Source organism: Stegostoma tigrinum, chromosome 21 (assembly GCF_030684315.1).
Source record: "Stegostoma tigrinum isolate sSteTig4 chromosome 21, sSteTig4.hap1, whole genome shotgun sequence".
Lineage (NCBI taxonomy): Eukaryota > Metazoa > Chordata > Chondrichthyes > Orectolobiformes > Stegostomatidae > Stegostoma > Stegostoma tigrinum.
Genome location: NC_081374.1, coordinates 40,526,243 through 40,540,198, shown reverse-complemented (window position 1 = coordinate 40,540,198; position 13,956 = coordinate 40,526,243). Strand labels below are relative to the sequence as shown.

The following is a 13,956-nucleotide window of genomic DNA, read 5'->3' as shown; positions in this document are numbered from 1 at the left end:
ATCTGACTCTCTTGGTCTTGAATATATTCAGCTTGTAGGGCAAACAATGGCTCATTATTAGCACTGCTACCTTAGAACGCCAAGTACGTGTGATCAATGCCACCCTCAGATGGCAGTCTGTATGGAGTTTGCACATTTTCCCAATGCCTGCGTGGGTTTCCTTTGGGTGCTACAGTTTCCTCCCATAGACCAAAGATGTGCAGGTGAGGTGGATTGGCCATGCTAAATTGCTTATAGTCATAGAGTCATATAGCACTGAAACTGATACTTCAGTCCAACCAGCCCATGCTGAACATAATCCCACACTAAACTTGTCCACCCATCCTGCTCCTGGCCCATATCCCTCCAAACTTCTCCTATTCATGTACTTTAACAAATGCCTTTTAAACGTTGCAATTATGCCAACATCCACCATTTCCTCAGAAAGCTCATTCCACACGCAAACCATCCTCTGTGTAAAAAAAATGCCTTTTCAATATAAGATAACAAGGTGTAGAACTGGATGAACACAGCAGGCCAAGCAGCATCAGAGGAGCAGGAATGCTGACGTTTCAGGCCCAAAACACTACCGTGGAATCTCCTCTGACCTGCAAATCTAATCCTTACAAGAACATTTAGCCTGGATGACAGACTATTTAAACCCACAAGTTGTTCAAGACTTATGCCATAACTTGAGAGGAGTACTGAGCCTGCTTCAGAATTTAGACAACACCGAAAGACAATTGCTTCAATCTATTGAGCTAGACTATAAATAATTAAATGCACAATTCAACTGACATGAAGCAGACACAAATTATGATAGAATTGCTCGGATAATCTTCAGACCAACTGAACTGCAAACAAATGGAACTATGAATCACAAACGTCAATTAGAGGAGAAACAAAAGTCTTAACTGTCAGGAGGGAACATTAATTGTCAAGTTTCTTAGCGGCATTTTGCCTCCAAAATGCCTTCTGCAGTGTGGGGTCATACTTCAGGTGTGAGCCACCCGAAATAACATTTCTGAGGCGAATGTTAGCATGTGGAAAGGGACAGGCTGCTGCAGAATGATGATACCTTGACGCAAGTGAGAGAGAAAAACCACCCTAGAGCAATCAGTTAATGAATTAAACTATTTAAACCCACACATTATCCGAAATTTATCCCAGAATTATAGACTTAACAGTCAGTGCGTAGATTTCCTAAGTTGCCCGAGTCAAGCAGGCAAGGTGAGTATAGAATGCTGCTCCTTTCAGAAACTCAACACAACTGACACAATCAGACTCTTATTCACAGCTGGAACAGAACAGTTAAAGTGAGGTTCAGATCTTAGCTGAAAAGGGAGCTGCCACAAATATCCTTTAAACATCCCTAGATACAACCTAAGATCATTAATGTGCTTCTCTCCCTTTCTTGGCGCATAAAATACACAATTTATTTAATTACATATTACCTTTGGTTCTTAATCTCACTGCCTAGTGATTTATGGTGAAAATATGAACAAAGACTGGAGATCCTCAATTCTCTGTCACTTTCTTTTACCACCAGGAGCAAGAGTTGGGAACAGTACGTCTATTCCACGATGGGACAAACTTTAAAACAATGCTACAGATCAATCCAACATTCTAATTTAAGATATTCTCACCCTTGCTGATCTTTAAAAAAAATGTTTATGAGATGTGGATGTCACTAAGTGTGCCAGCATTTGTTGCTCATCCCTAATTGCTCTTGAACTACTATCGAGGCAATTTCAGAGAGCAGCTAGAGCCTAATACCTTGCAGTTGGTTTGGAATCACAGGTTAACCAGACAAGATAAACACAATAAGCTTCCCTCCCCAAAGAACCCTGGTGAACTAGACCGCATCTTACGACAATCAATAATGGTTACATTATTGTATCCTAGCAATATTTTAATGTTGAATTCGGATTTCACCATGTGCTGTTTTGAGATTCAAACCCATGTCCCCAAAATATGATTATGAGACTCTGGCTTACTCAACCATGACATTACCATTGCACTAACACCTTTTCCTTACACTGTGAAATTAGCCATGCATTAGTAACAATAGCGGAACCATGAAAAGTAATGGTACCCCTTTACATGAGTCTTCTGTCAACCTCATTTTCAAAGCAGGAATGTGGACTTAGACTGGTGGGGTTACAGATATGTCGTTATGTTCAATAGGTATACTGTTGCTGACTGAGCTCATTTTGTGGTGAGGCTATCTCTTAATATTTGTTGAGAAAGCCTATCAATGTATGAGGTTGTTCATTAAGCTCTAAATATTCACAGTAGTTCTCTGTAGCTTTTAATGACTCCCTATTTCTGACTGGCACATCCATAACACACACATCTCCTTATCATTCCTGGACTGCTTCCCATACACTCATTGATTGATTTGCTATAAACATGCAACATCTCTTTTCTCATTTCATGGACAATTATTAGGTAATGTCCACTGTAATCCAAGCCTGACATTGTATTACTATGACAGGTAGAGTATTTAATGTGCACTGCTATATTTTACGTTGAGAAATGCTTAATATTTCAGTTTGACCCAATACCATTCAATTTGCAGAGGCTATGACATATGTACATGATTTATTGTGTTCCTTCGCAGTGCTGCTTCAGTATAATAAATGATTCGTCTAGGATACTACATGACTTACTTTTACCAAGAATGTGGCCAAAAGCATTTTCTACCCATCTTCATTGTCAGTTGTTGCAACTGAAATCAAAACAAATTTTTTTTTAATGAAATCCATTCTGATTTAAATTATTACAGCTCCACAAGCTCATCTGAAGAGATACAAATTGATTTCTCCCAGCCAAGAGAAAAATCAAGTGCATTTTGAATATTGCTAGCATGAGAATGTGGCATGGCTAGTGGGTGACGTCTCATAATTGTGAATTGAAAGGCTATTCCAGCTGTCAGAAATGATAAATCTGCAGAGCTGTTTTAAAAATAATCCCATTATGGAAGCTTCATCTATAGAGGTACTATTACCATCTCACTTTCCTGGTGGTTAAAGAAAGTGCCAGAGAATTGAAAATCTCCAGTTTTTGTTTACATAGTCAATATACATCATTAGGCAGCGAGTTTAAGAACCAAAAGTCATACTTAATTAAATAAATTGTACTATTTAATGCACCAAAGAGAGGAATGCAAATAAGGCAGCAACAAATGTTCCTTACTCTTGTAGCTCTTGAAGAGGGTAGGTAACAGTTATGTACATGGTGGAAGTTGCATTACACCCATTAGGGTCCTGAGCTTTGGGATAACTGAATTGTGAAATTCAAACTCATTTAAACCAACATTTTACATGAATGTTGCACACGTTTCTGTTTGGTAGCCAGGTTTTTGTTATTAAATGCTTTGGTCATTCTTGAAGAGGTTGGCGAATAGTAACAAATGTTGCAAATGTGTCCTGTGGTTCAAACCTGTGCAAACGAGCTTCAAGAAATGTTCACTGATAGTGTTGCTCCAGCAATAAGTTGGTCAGCTGGGTCTCCATTCATACACAATTGATTACTAATGTCCTCCCACTGGGTATTTTGAAGACCAGGTCTTAGCCAGCAAGATTAACTGCCTGTTCATTTGTGATTCTTAGTGGGCTATGACTGTGTGCAAAAAGCACATTTGTCCCTACATCTTTCCCTGCACGTCAATGTATTTATTTGTCTGTGACCTGCTTTTAAATGTTTTGATGTGGTATGGTGCCATACAAATCAGAGTTATTACTGTAGATAAATACCACTTTAGCGAGTTTTGAGAAGATTTGTAGCTCAGGTTGAGGTTCTGGATGTGAGTTTGCTCGCTGAGCTGGAAGGTTCATTTTCAGACGTTTCGTCACCATTCTAGGTAACATCATCAGTGAGCCTCCGACGAAGCGCTGGTGTTATGTCCCGCTTTCTATTTATCTGGTTAGGTTTCGTTGGGTTGGTGATGTCATTTCCTGTGTTGGTGATGCCATTTCCTGTTCTTTTTCTCAGGGGATGGTAGATGTGCTCCAAATCAATGTGTGTGTTGATGATGTTCCGGTTGGAATGCCATGCTTCTAGGAATTCTCGTGCGTGTCTCTGTTTGGCTTGTCCTAGGATGGATGTGTTGTCCCAATCAAAGTGGTGTCCTTCCTCATCTGTATGTAAGGATACGAGTGATAGTGGGTCATGTCGTTTTGTGGCTCGTTGATGTTCATGTATCCTGGTGGCTAGCTTTCTGCCAGTTTGTCCAATGTAGTGTTTGTCACAGTTCTTGCAAGGTATTTTGTAGATGACGTTCGTTTTATTTGTTGTCTGTATAGGGTCTTTTAAGTTCATTAGCTGCTGTTTTAGTGTGTTGGTGGGTTTGTGGGCTACCCTGATGCCAAGGGGTCCGAGTAGTCTGGCAGTCATTTCGGAAATGTCTTTGATGTAGGGGAGAGTGGTTATGATTTCTGAGCCCATTTTGTCTGTTTGTTTGGGTTTATTGCTGAGGAATCGGCGGACTGTGTTCATAGGGTACCCATTCTTTTTGAATACGCTGTATAGATGATTTTCCTCTGCTCTGCGTAGTTCCTCTGTGCTGCTATCTCAACACCCACAAACGAAGCTTTATTCCAACGAGCCACCACACACTGCAGCACAAAGGAACTACGCAGAGCAGAAAAAAATCACCTATACAGCGTATTCAAAAAGAATGGGTACCCTATGAACACAGCCCGCTGATTCCTCAGCAATAAACCCAAACAAACAGACAAAATGGGCTCAGAAACCATAACCACTCTCCCCTACATCAAAGACATTTCCGAAATGACTGCCAGACTACTCGGACCTCTTGGCATCAGGGTAGCCCACAAACCCACCAACACACTAAAACAGCAGCTAATGAACTTAAAAGACCCAATACAGACAACAAGCAAAACGAACGTCATCTACAAAATACCTTGCAAGAACTGTGACAAACACTACATTGGCCAAACTGGCAGAAAGCTAGCCACCAGGATACATGAACATCAACGAGCCACAAAACGACATGACCCACTATCACTCGTATCCTTACATACAGATGAGGAGGGACACCACTTTGATTGGGACAACACATCCATCCTAGGACAAGCCAAACAGAGACATGCAAAAGAATTCCTAGAAGCATGGCATTCCAACCGGAACTCCATCAACAAACACATTGATTTGGAGCCCATCTACCATCCCCTGAGAAAAAGAACAGGAAACAACATCACCAACACAGGAAATGACATCACCAACCCAAGGAAACCTAACCAGATAAATAGAAAGCGGGACATAACACCAGCGCTTCATCGGAGACTCACTAATGATGTTACCTAGAATGGTGACGAAACGTCTGAAAATGAACCTTCCAGCTCAGCGAGCAAACTCACATCCATAAATACCACTTTGTTCAGCTCTGACAAAGAATCATTGCACTCAAAATGTTAACTCTATTACTCTCCACAGATGCTGAGGTTTTCCAGAAATTTCTGTACTTGTTCCATTTTGTTCAGTGTGTTTGATGACTGATTCAGGAATTTAAAGAGAGAAAGAAAAACTAATATGCATGAGTGCAAATTTAACCCAGCTCTACAAAGATTACAAATCTCAGTCATTGAGTGATATTTCTGCAATTGCAATTTGTAAAAGATTGTTAAACACTTATTTTCATGCAACTGAAGGGAAAATATCCACGCAATTAAGAGTAGACAGGTTAAGCAATGGGGAGAAATATGGTAGATGAAATATAATGTGTGGAAATGTGAAGCTGTGCACTTTGGCAAGAAGAATAGAGGAGCTGAATATTATTTAAATGGAGAAAGGCTACAGAAAGCTATGGAACAGAGGGATTTGGGAGTCTTTGTCCAAAAAACACAAAAATGAATATCCAAATTCATATATTAAGGAAGGCAAATGGAATTTTGGCCTTTATTTCAAAGAGAATGGACTATAAAAGTGGGTGGTTTCATTAAAACTATACAAGGCTTTAGTTAGACCCCAGTTTGAGTACTGTGAATAGTTTTGAGACCCTCATCAAAGGAAGGATATGCTGGCATTGGAGACAGTCCAGAGAAAGTTTACTAGGCTGAATCTGAGTGTCGAGAGACTGCCTTTTGCGGAGAATGTGAATAGATTGGGCCTGTACTTGTTAGAACAGAGGAGAATAAGCGGAAATCTTATTGAAACAGACAAGGTTCTTAGGGGACTTGACAAATACAACATTTTTTTGTAAGAAGATATTGTGACAGGTAACAAAAGGCATAGCCAGTGAAGTAGGTTTGACAGAACATCATTAGGTAGAGAGGCAGTGAATCGTCGGAAAGGAATTTCAGAGTTTAGGATTTCAGAATCTACCACAATGTATGTACTTAACCTGAATGGAGATCCTCCCAATTGACAAACCACTAAGTTCAAATATGAAGTTAATTTTCTTTTAATTATTTATTCTAGGCACAGTTCCTTTAAGAGGCACTTGCCAAGGCAGATGCATGTATCGAGTGTTGACTTCAGCACAGACTCCTTGCCGCACAAAGAACAAGCGACAAGTATCGGCAGGATCAAACCAGAGCTCTACAAACAGAAATCCGTGGATTCGGAGGATACAAAGAAAGAAGGTGGGAAAACCTGCGGGAAAATCAACTTCATGCTGAAATATGACTACGAGAATGAAATGTTGATTGTTACCATCCTCAAGGCTTTTGACCTGCCTGCAAAAGACTTTTGCGGAAGCTCGGACCCCTACGTAAAAATCTACCTTCTCCCCGATCGGAAAAGGAAGTTCCAGACCAGGGTGCACAGAAAGACACTCAATCCGACTTTCGATGAGAGCTTCCAGTTTCCTGTGTCCTATGATGAACTTGCCAGCAGGAAACTACACTTAAGTGTGTACGACTTTGACAGGTTTTCCAGGCATGACATGATTGGGGAGGTGATCTTAGAGAACCTGTTTGAGATCTCAGACCTCTCCCGGGATACCTCCATCTGGAAGGATATTCAATACGCCACAACTGTGAGTATTTGAGTCTCTTTGTGTCAATTTCTGCGTGTATTTGCTCCAAATTGAATCAGTTGCTGTTACACCTGCTCTCCTGTCAACAAGTTATGAGCCATTGCAGGATCTGGGCACGAGTGAGGCTAGTACTTGATACAACGTCTGCAGTTTCAGAGATGTGGCCCTTTAGGTGCAATATTGGGGTCAAATGTAGCAGGAGGTTGCAAAGTGGTGGGCTATGTTATAATCTTCTTCGCTTTCTCCCCTTCCCATTGAAAACATCCCACTATTTTGAATTGAATTTGAACTCAAGCCTCAATGGTGCAAAGCCGTGATCTAATCCAAATTTTTACTCCATTATCATAATCATTCTTATGAAAGCCAAGGGCTAAGAGTCTCAAAATGTTGAATCTACTTCTGCATTTTGCCAAAGGTTGCTGCTCATCTTCTTGTGAACATTTTACTCAACGATATGCAACTGAGGTTTCAAGAAAAAAAAACCACTAAAAATAAGAGGAATAACCTCCAAGTGACTTTGGCGATGCAATTTGCTTCAACATTAAAACTAAATGAGTGTATGATCCTATTTACTGTGATATATCTTGTTTTAGATATATTACAAAGTTCTAGTTGTAAACGAGATAATAAACTATCTGAAAAGATCGATTATTCCAAAAGTGAGTATCTCCAATATCACAACACCATTTTTGATCATTTAAATATACTATAACATACATGTAATTGTTACTGCTGACGCTGATTGAGAGGCATTGACTCACACAGCCCTTGGCTTTCTCTCAGTGTGCCAATGCATGCGTAATTTCTCATGTGATTTAAATATAGATCTTACGTAGTTACTACTTTCTAATATGGATACGAAGCATTTATAACTTTGACTGAATATCTTCTTACTGCAGTTTTCTTTTGTCATCTTAATATTTCACTTAATATTTTGCTTAAGCAGATCAGTTGATCATGCAAAGACACAAGCCTGCTGTACTATTCAAGAAGCAGTTATTAAACTTATGTTGAATTTTGCCTTAAAGTATCTGAAGCATTGTAAACTGCAAGGCTATGGACCAGTAAGGGGGATTAGAACGTTCAGCTGGCATAGGCTTGGTGAACTAAATGTCTTCTTTCTGTTCTGTAACTTTCTTGTCAAGAAGCCCTGTTAAAAAGTGCCAGGACAGGCTTTCTACAAGAGTTGTAAAGCAATGTAAAACTTCTGTCCTTTAAATTTTTGAATAAGGATGCCTGGAGTGCTTAAACAATTGCTTACTGTTCTATTTTGTTAAAAAAAAGCCTGAGAGTTTCCATTACTGGATTCCTGGTTTTATGACCATCCATTTATCACAGTGAGGTGCCTGTCATTTACAATTTGATTGACATCTACAAATGGTTATACTTTGACATGGTGCAATGAATTCCAATGATTGCTGTTAAATGGGATTGTGCACTGTATGTGTTTTATAAGGTTTTATGCAATTGAAAGAATATAAATAGTATTTTTATGGATGACTGCTTTCTCTCAACATAATGAATGGTGCAATAGCAGTTAAAGCTTTATTTAAGGGAACCTTACTTTATCCCTGTATTTTATGGCCAGTCAATTTTTCATGGATATTGGGTAACATGGAACCATAGTTGTAAACTGTGAGGTGTAAGCGGTGGATGTGAGCACAGGGTGGCTAGAATTAGCTATAATTGGCATAAGGCTTACCAAGGGCCACAAGGTTTGATAGTGGGACATCCTCCTCACTGCCTGTGATGTTGCCTCTCCAAACTTCTAATGTAGCCCACACGATTGCCCCCATGTCACCCCAGCTCCTGAACTGAAAATTCAACAGCTGAGCAGACATTTTTAAAAGTTGACATCAAGGATTGTCCAACTCTGTGCACCTGACTGACAAACAAAAACCCAGACCTCAGTGCAGCATTTGCTGTCCTTTCTCTGTGCTCTGATGGTGCTTTTTCCTGACACTGTATGGAAACTTAAATTATACAACTTACAATCTCTCCAATAGAATCCTTACAGAGCTAAATGCCCAGAGTTCCCAAGTAGGTTAACTTGTGTAAAAATGCAAATGGCAGCAGTGACTAGATGATGGAAACTCAGAACTAAAGAACCATCTGTCTGGGAATCACATTTTGACTGTGGCGTAAGTAATAAGACAAGTATTTGCCTTGTACACACTGAATGTAAGACAATTAGAACTTTTTTCACCTTTTTATTCATGTATCTCATTAATTCTGGAATGTATGAATATGTAGCAAGATTTCTCCATTTCCAAAAAAAGTTGTTGGCAACTTCTAATGTTGTGTGGCTTGATAAGGCTGCTGTGAAATACATTAAAACATTTTGCAACATTAAACAATCCATTTAAACACAAGTTGCTTATCTCAGGGATTAATATTTGGTTGTTTTTGTTATGGCTGTGTTCGGAGTAGTGCACTGTTTCCTTTTCTTGTCCTATTCCTCCACTGGTCACAACACTTCTTTTAATTTAACCAGGTTTGTGAAATGATCAATTAGATAGAGCTCAGGCTGTGCCAGGCTCCACGTGAAGAGCAAGTCAGATGAACACAGCAGGCCAGGCAGCATCAGAGGAGCAGGAAAGTTTGACGTTTCAGGTCGGGACCCTTCTTCAGAAATTTTCTATTTTCTATCGTCCCAACCCGAAATGTCAAGCTTTCCTACTCCTCTGATGCTGCTTGGCCTGCTGTGTTCATCAGCTTCACACCGTGTTATCTCAGATTCTCCAGAATCAGTAGTTCCTACTATCTCTAAAGAACGAGTCAGCCAGGTTTCTTCAGTGAACAGCTAAACAACTGGCAGATTATTTAAAAAAGAGCACAGATTATTTACAAAGGTAGTAGGAACTGCCGATGCTGGAGAATCTGAGATAACAGATTATTTACAGCTTAGATTGTAAAATACACATACCTAACTTTAAAACAAACAGATAACATACTAGTTGAAAGAGAAATAACAAAAAAGACTCTGCAGAGTTTCAACTTTTAGCTACTTTGGTTAAGCAACAGTTAAATGCATTTTAAAAAGTCACATTGCTCCAAGTGGTACATAGAACATAGAACATTACAGCACAGTACAGGCCCTTCGGCCCTCGATGTTGTGCCGACCTGTCATACCGATCTCAAGCCCATCTAACCCACACTATTCCATGTACGTCCATATGCTTATCCAATGACGGCTTAAATGTACCTAAAGTTGGCGAATCTACTACCGTTGCAGGCAAAGCATTCCATTCCCTTACTACTGTCTGAGTAAAGAAACTACCTCTGACATCTGTCCTATATCTTTCCCCCCTCAATTTAAAGCTATGCCCCCTCGTGCTCGCCGTCACCATCCTAGGAAAAAGGCTGTCCCTATCCACCCTATCTAACCCTCTGATTATTTTATATGTTTCAATTAAGGTGCTCTGATTCTCCAATTATTCTCCTGCTGCTGGCTCTGGGATCTCTTCCTGGAATGGTTCTAATTTGTTGGGTTCCCTTTGTTTCTGATGGTGAGATAAATTCTAACAAATCCTCTCGAGGAACCCTTCACATGTGCTAAAGATGAAAACTGGGGGAGGCTCAGCTCACATTTTATGGCGAGGAGTTATAAAGAAAAAGATAGGGAGGAAAGAAACTGCTGCTCTTCAAGCTGGCCTCACATTCCCTCTCTATCAGCTCACAAATATAATTGCCGTATTGTTACCATGTGACCTCTCTTTACCAGATCTCCAGTCTGTATCAATCTTGTTAACTCCCTGTCCCTTGCAAACATAGGCTTTTTGCTGTTGTATCCGGTGCCTTTGTTTAAAAGTTCAAAATATATTTATGTACATCCACGTAATCATTCAAAAATATTTGAATAACATCATTTCATAATAGCATTAAAATAGCAAATTTGACCAATCCCAACTGGTATTGGTTTCACAATTAAGAAATGGTTATGAGTCACATAATTTGCAGCTGTAGGAACAGGCAATATCAAACTAGGTTGCAGATTGTCCATTTGCGGAGCTAGTACATCTCAACTGCATAGAGGAGGAACATTTTCTATACGCATCTTCTTAAAGAGGTAAGAAATATCACCATTCGAATGTTAAGTTAAGCCAAGGCACAACGTTATCATAACAAAGGACAAAGAAATGGCGGAAGCACTGAATGGGTATTTTGCAGCAGCCTTCACAGTGGAAGACACTAGTAGCATAACTGAACTTCAAGAGAGCCAGGCGTCGATGTGAATTTGGTGACCATCACTGAGGAGAAGGTGCTGCGGACTTGCTGATAAATCACCTGGACCAGATGGACTATACCCTAGAATTTTGAAGAAGATAACTGCGGAGATTATGGAGGCAATAGAGGTGATCTTTCAGGAATCACTGGAGTCAGAGAGAGTCCCAGAGGACTGGAAAGTGATTAAATTAACACCGCTGTTTAAGAAAGGAGGGAGACAGAAGAAGGGAAGTTATAGGTCAGTTCGGCTGATCTCAGTCATTGGTACAATTTTAGAGTCCATTATTAAAGATGAGATGGTGGAGTACTTGGAAGTGCATTGTAAAATATATCTGAGTCAGCACCGCTTCATCAAGGGATTGTCATACCTGGCAGAGCTGTTAGGATTCTTTGAGGAAATAAAGAGCAAGTCGGACAAGGGAGAGACAGTGGAACTGTTCTGTTTGGATTTCCAGAAGGCCTTTGACAAGTTGTCACACAGGAGGCTGCTAAATAAGAGAAGAGCCCAAGGGGTTAAGGGAAAGATATTGGCATGGATAGAGAAATGGCTGACTGGCAGAAGACAGAGAATGGGGATAAAGCGATCTTTTTCACGATGGCAGCCAGTGACTAGTGGAGTCCCACAGGGGTCTTTGTTGGGACCACAACTATTCACATTGTACATTAAAAATCTGGACAAAGGAAATCAGGGTATTTTTGCTAAGTTTGCAGAGGATACAAAGACTGGTAGAGGGACATATAGTGTGGAGGAGGCAGGGAGAGTGCAGACGGACTGAACAGTTTAGGAGAGTGGGCAAAGGAGTGCTAGATTGAATGCAATGTGGGAAAGTTCAAGGTTATGAACTTCAGAAGGAAGAATAGAGCTGTAGACTATTTTCTAAATGGAGAAAGGCTTTGGTGGTGTGAAGCACAAAGGGACTAAGGAATTCTACTTCAGGATTTTCTTAATATTAACATGCAGTTATGAAGGCCAATGCAATTAGAGAACCCCTACAGTGTGGAAACAGGCCCTTCAGCCCAACAAGTCCACGCCAACACTAAGAGCATCCCACCCAGATCCATTCCCAAAACCCACCTCATCTACACATCCCTGAACACTATGGACAATTTAGCATGTCTACTTCACCTAGCCTGTGTATCTTTGGACCGTAGGAGGAAACTGGAGCAACTGGAGGAAACCCAAGTAGACACAAAGAGAACGTGCAAACTCCGCACAGACAGTCACCTGAGGGTGGAATTGAACCCAGGTTCCTGACACTGTGAGGCAGCAGTGCTAACTGCTGAGCCACTGTGCCGCCCGCAATGCAATGTTAGCATTCATTTTGAGAGGGCAAGAATACAAGAGCACAGACATACTGCTGAGGCTGTATAAGACCACATTTGGAATATTGTGAGAAGTTTTGGGCCCCTTTTGCAGGGAAGGATGCACTAGCATTAGAAGGAGTCCAGAGAAGTCCAAAAGAATAATCCTGAGAATGAAGGGTTTGTCATGTGCCATACCTGGGTCTGTACCTGATGGAGTTTAGAAGGACGAAGGGGGATCTGACTACAGAGTACTGGCACCACCTTGATAGAGTAGACATGGAGATGATGTTTCCACAGTAGAGAACAGTAGGACCTGAAGGCACAGCCTCAGTGTGAGTGGATGACCCTTTAGAATTGAGATGAAGAAGAATTTCTTCAGTCAGCAATTGGTGAATTTGTGGAACTCATTGCTGCAGAAGGCGGTGGGGGCCAAGATAGTGAATGTATTTAAGACAATGATAAATAAGTTCTTGATTAATAAGTTGATCAAGAGTTAGGAGAAGGCAGAAGAATGAGGTTGAGAAACATATCAAATAGAGCAAACTCAATGGGTTGTAAGGCCTAATTCTGCTCCTGTATCTTATGGCCTTCAGACCTCAGGCAATGGCCAGCAGAGTGAGTCCCTGATCTGCCTGTGCCACAGATAAAATTAGGAAGAAGGTCAGCAAACTGCAAATGCTCAAGGTGAGCCAGAAAAATAGATATAAGATACAAGAATGCATAGAACTTACCATACATGGCAAGTTGCTCATAGTCCAAGTGGCATGTGATCAGCACAACAGAAGGCAAGTACATCAGGTTCAAACAAATATGCAAATGCATATCAGATTGTTCGAACCCCTCCCTTTCAGTGTGTTGCAGCCTGCCTGTTAATGTTAACGTATGGAAGAACAATTTATAGTAGGCAGGAGGCACTTTGAAATTGGAGACAGCATCTGACCCGCAATATCAGTGTTCATTAATGCACTGTATTTGGAATGGTATGAATGAATTGGTATATGGGTGTTTATACATGGGAATTAACAAAGTAACAGGCTTGTTTAAGCCAGATAAACGTAATAGTTCTGTTTGTGCCTTATTTTCTTATTAGAAGCAGCACTGAAGTGGGATATTTATAGGAGGAGGTCCTTCTGCCATTTTAGCATCATCTAGCTTAACTTATTGGCAATGCAGCTGTATGTAACATTGTAGATGCACAATAACATTACAAAATAATCTGTTGGCCAACTGAGGACAGATGTTCCATTGGAAGTTCTGTGCATAAATGTCTCAAAATCCTGAATGGTTCATAATTAACAACTTGAGCAGCCGAAATAATAGGGTAATTGTAGTGTAAAGAGGATAAATGTGATAATGAGACAATGATGTTTATCATGTGTAACAGTGACATCTGCAGTCATGTGCAAGATGGAATAGTCTGTGCAAGTGAGAAATGAGAGAAC

At 40.4% G+C, this 13,956-nt stretch overlaps 1 protein-coding gene across 1 annotated transcript in view; it reads left to right on the top strand.

The window, feature by feature from the left end:
* LOC125462695 (synaptotagmin-6-like) overlaps positions 1–13,956 on the top strand; it is a 275,426-nt gene that overhangs the window by 160,223 nt on the left and 101,247 nt on the right. The window contains exon 3 of the mRNA XM_059653266.1: positions 6,424–6,982. Coding sequence (XP_059509249.1) covers positions 6,424–6,982 — 559 coding nt within the window. The remainder of the gene's footprint in view (positions 1–6,423; positions 6,983–13,956) is intronic.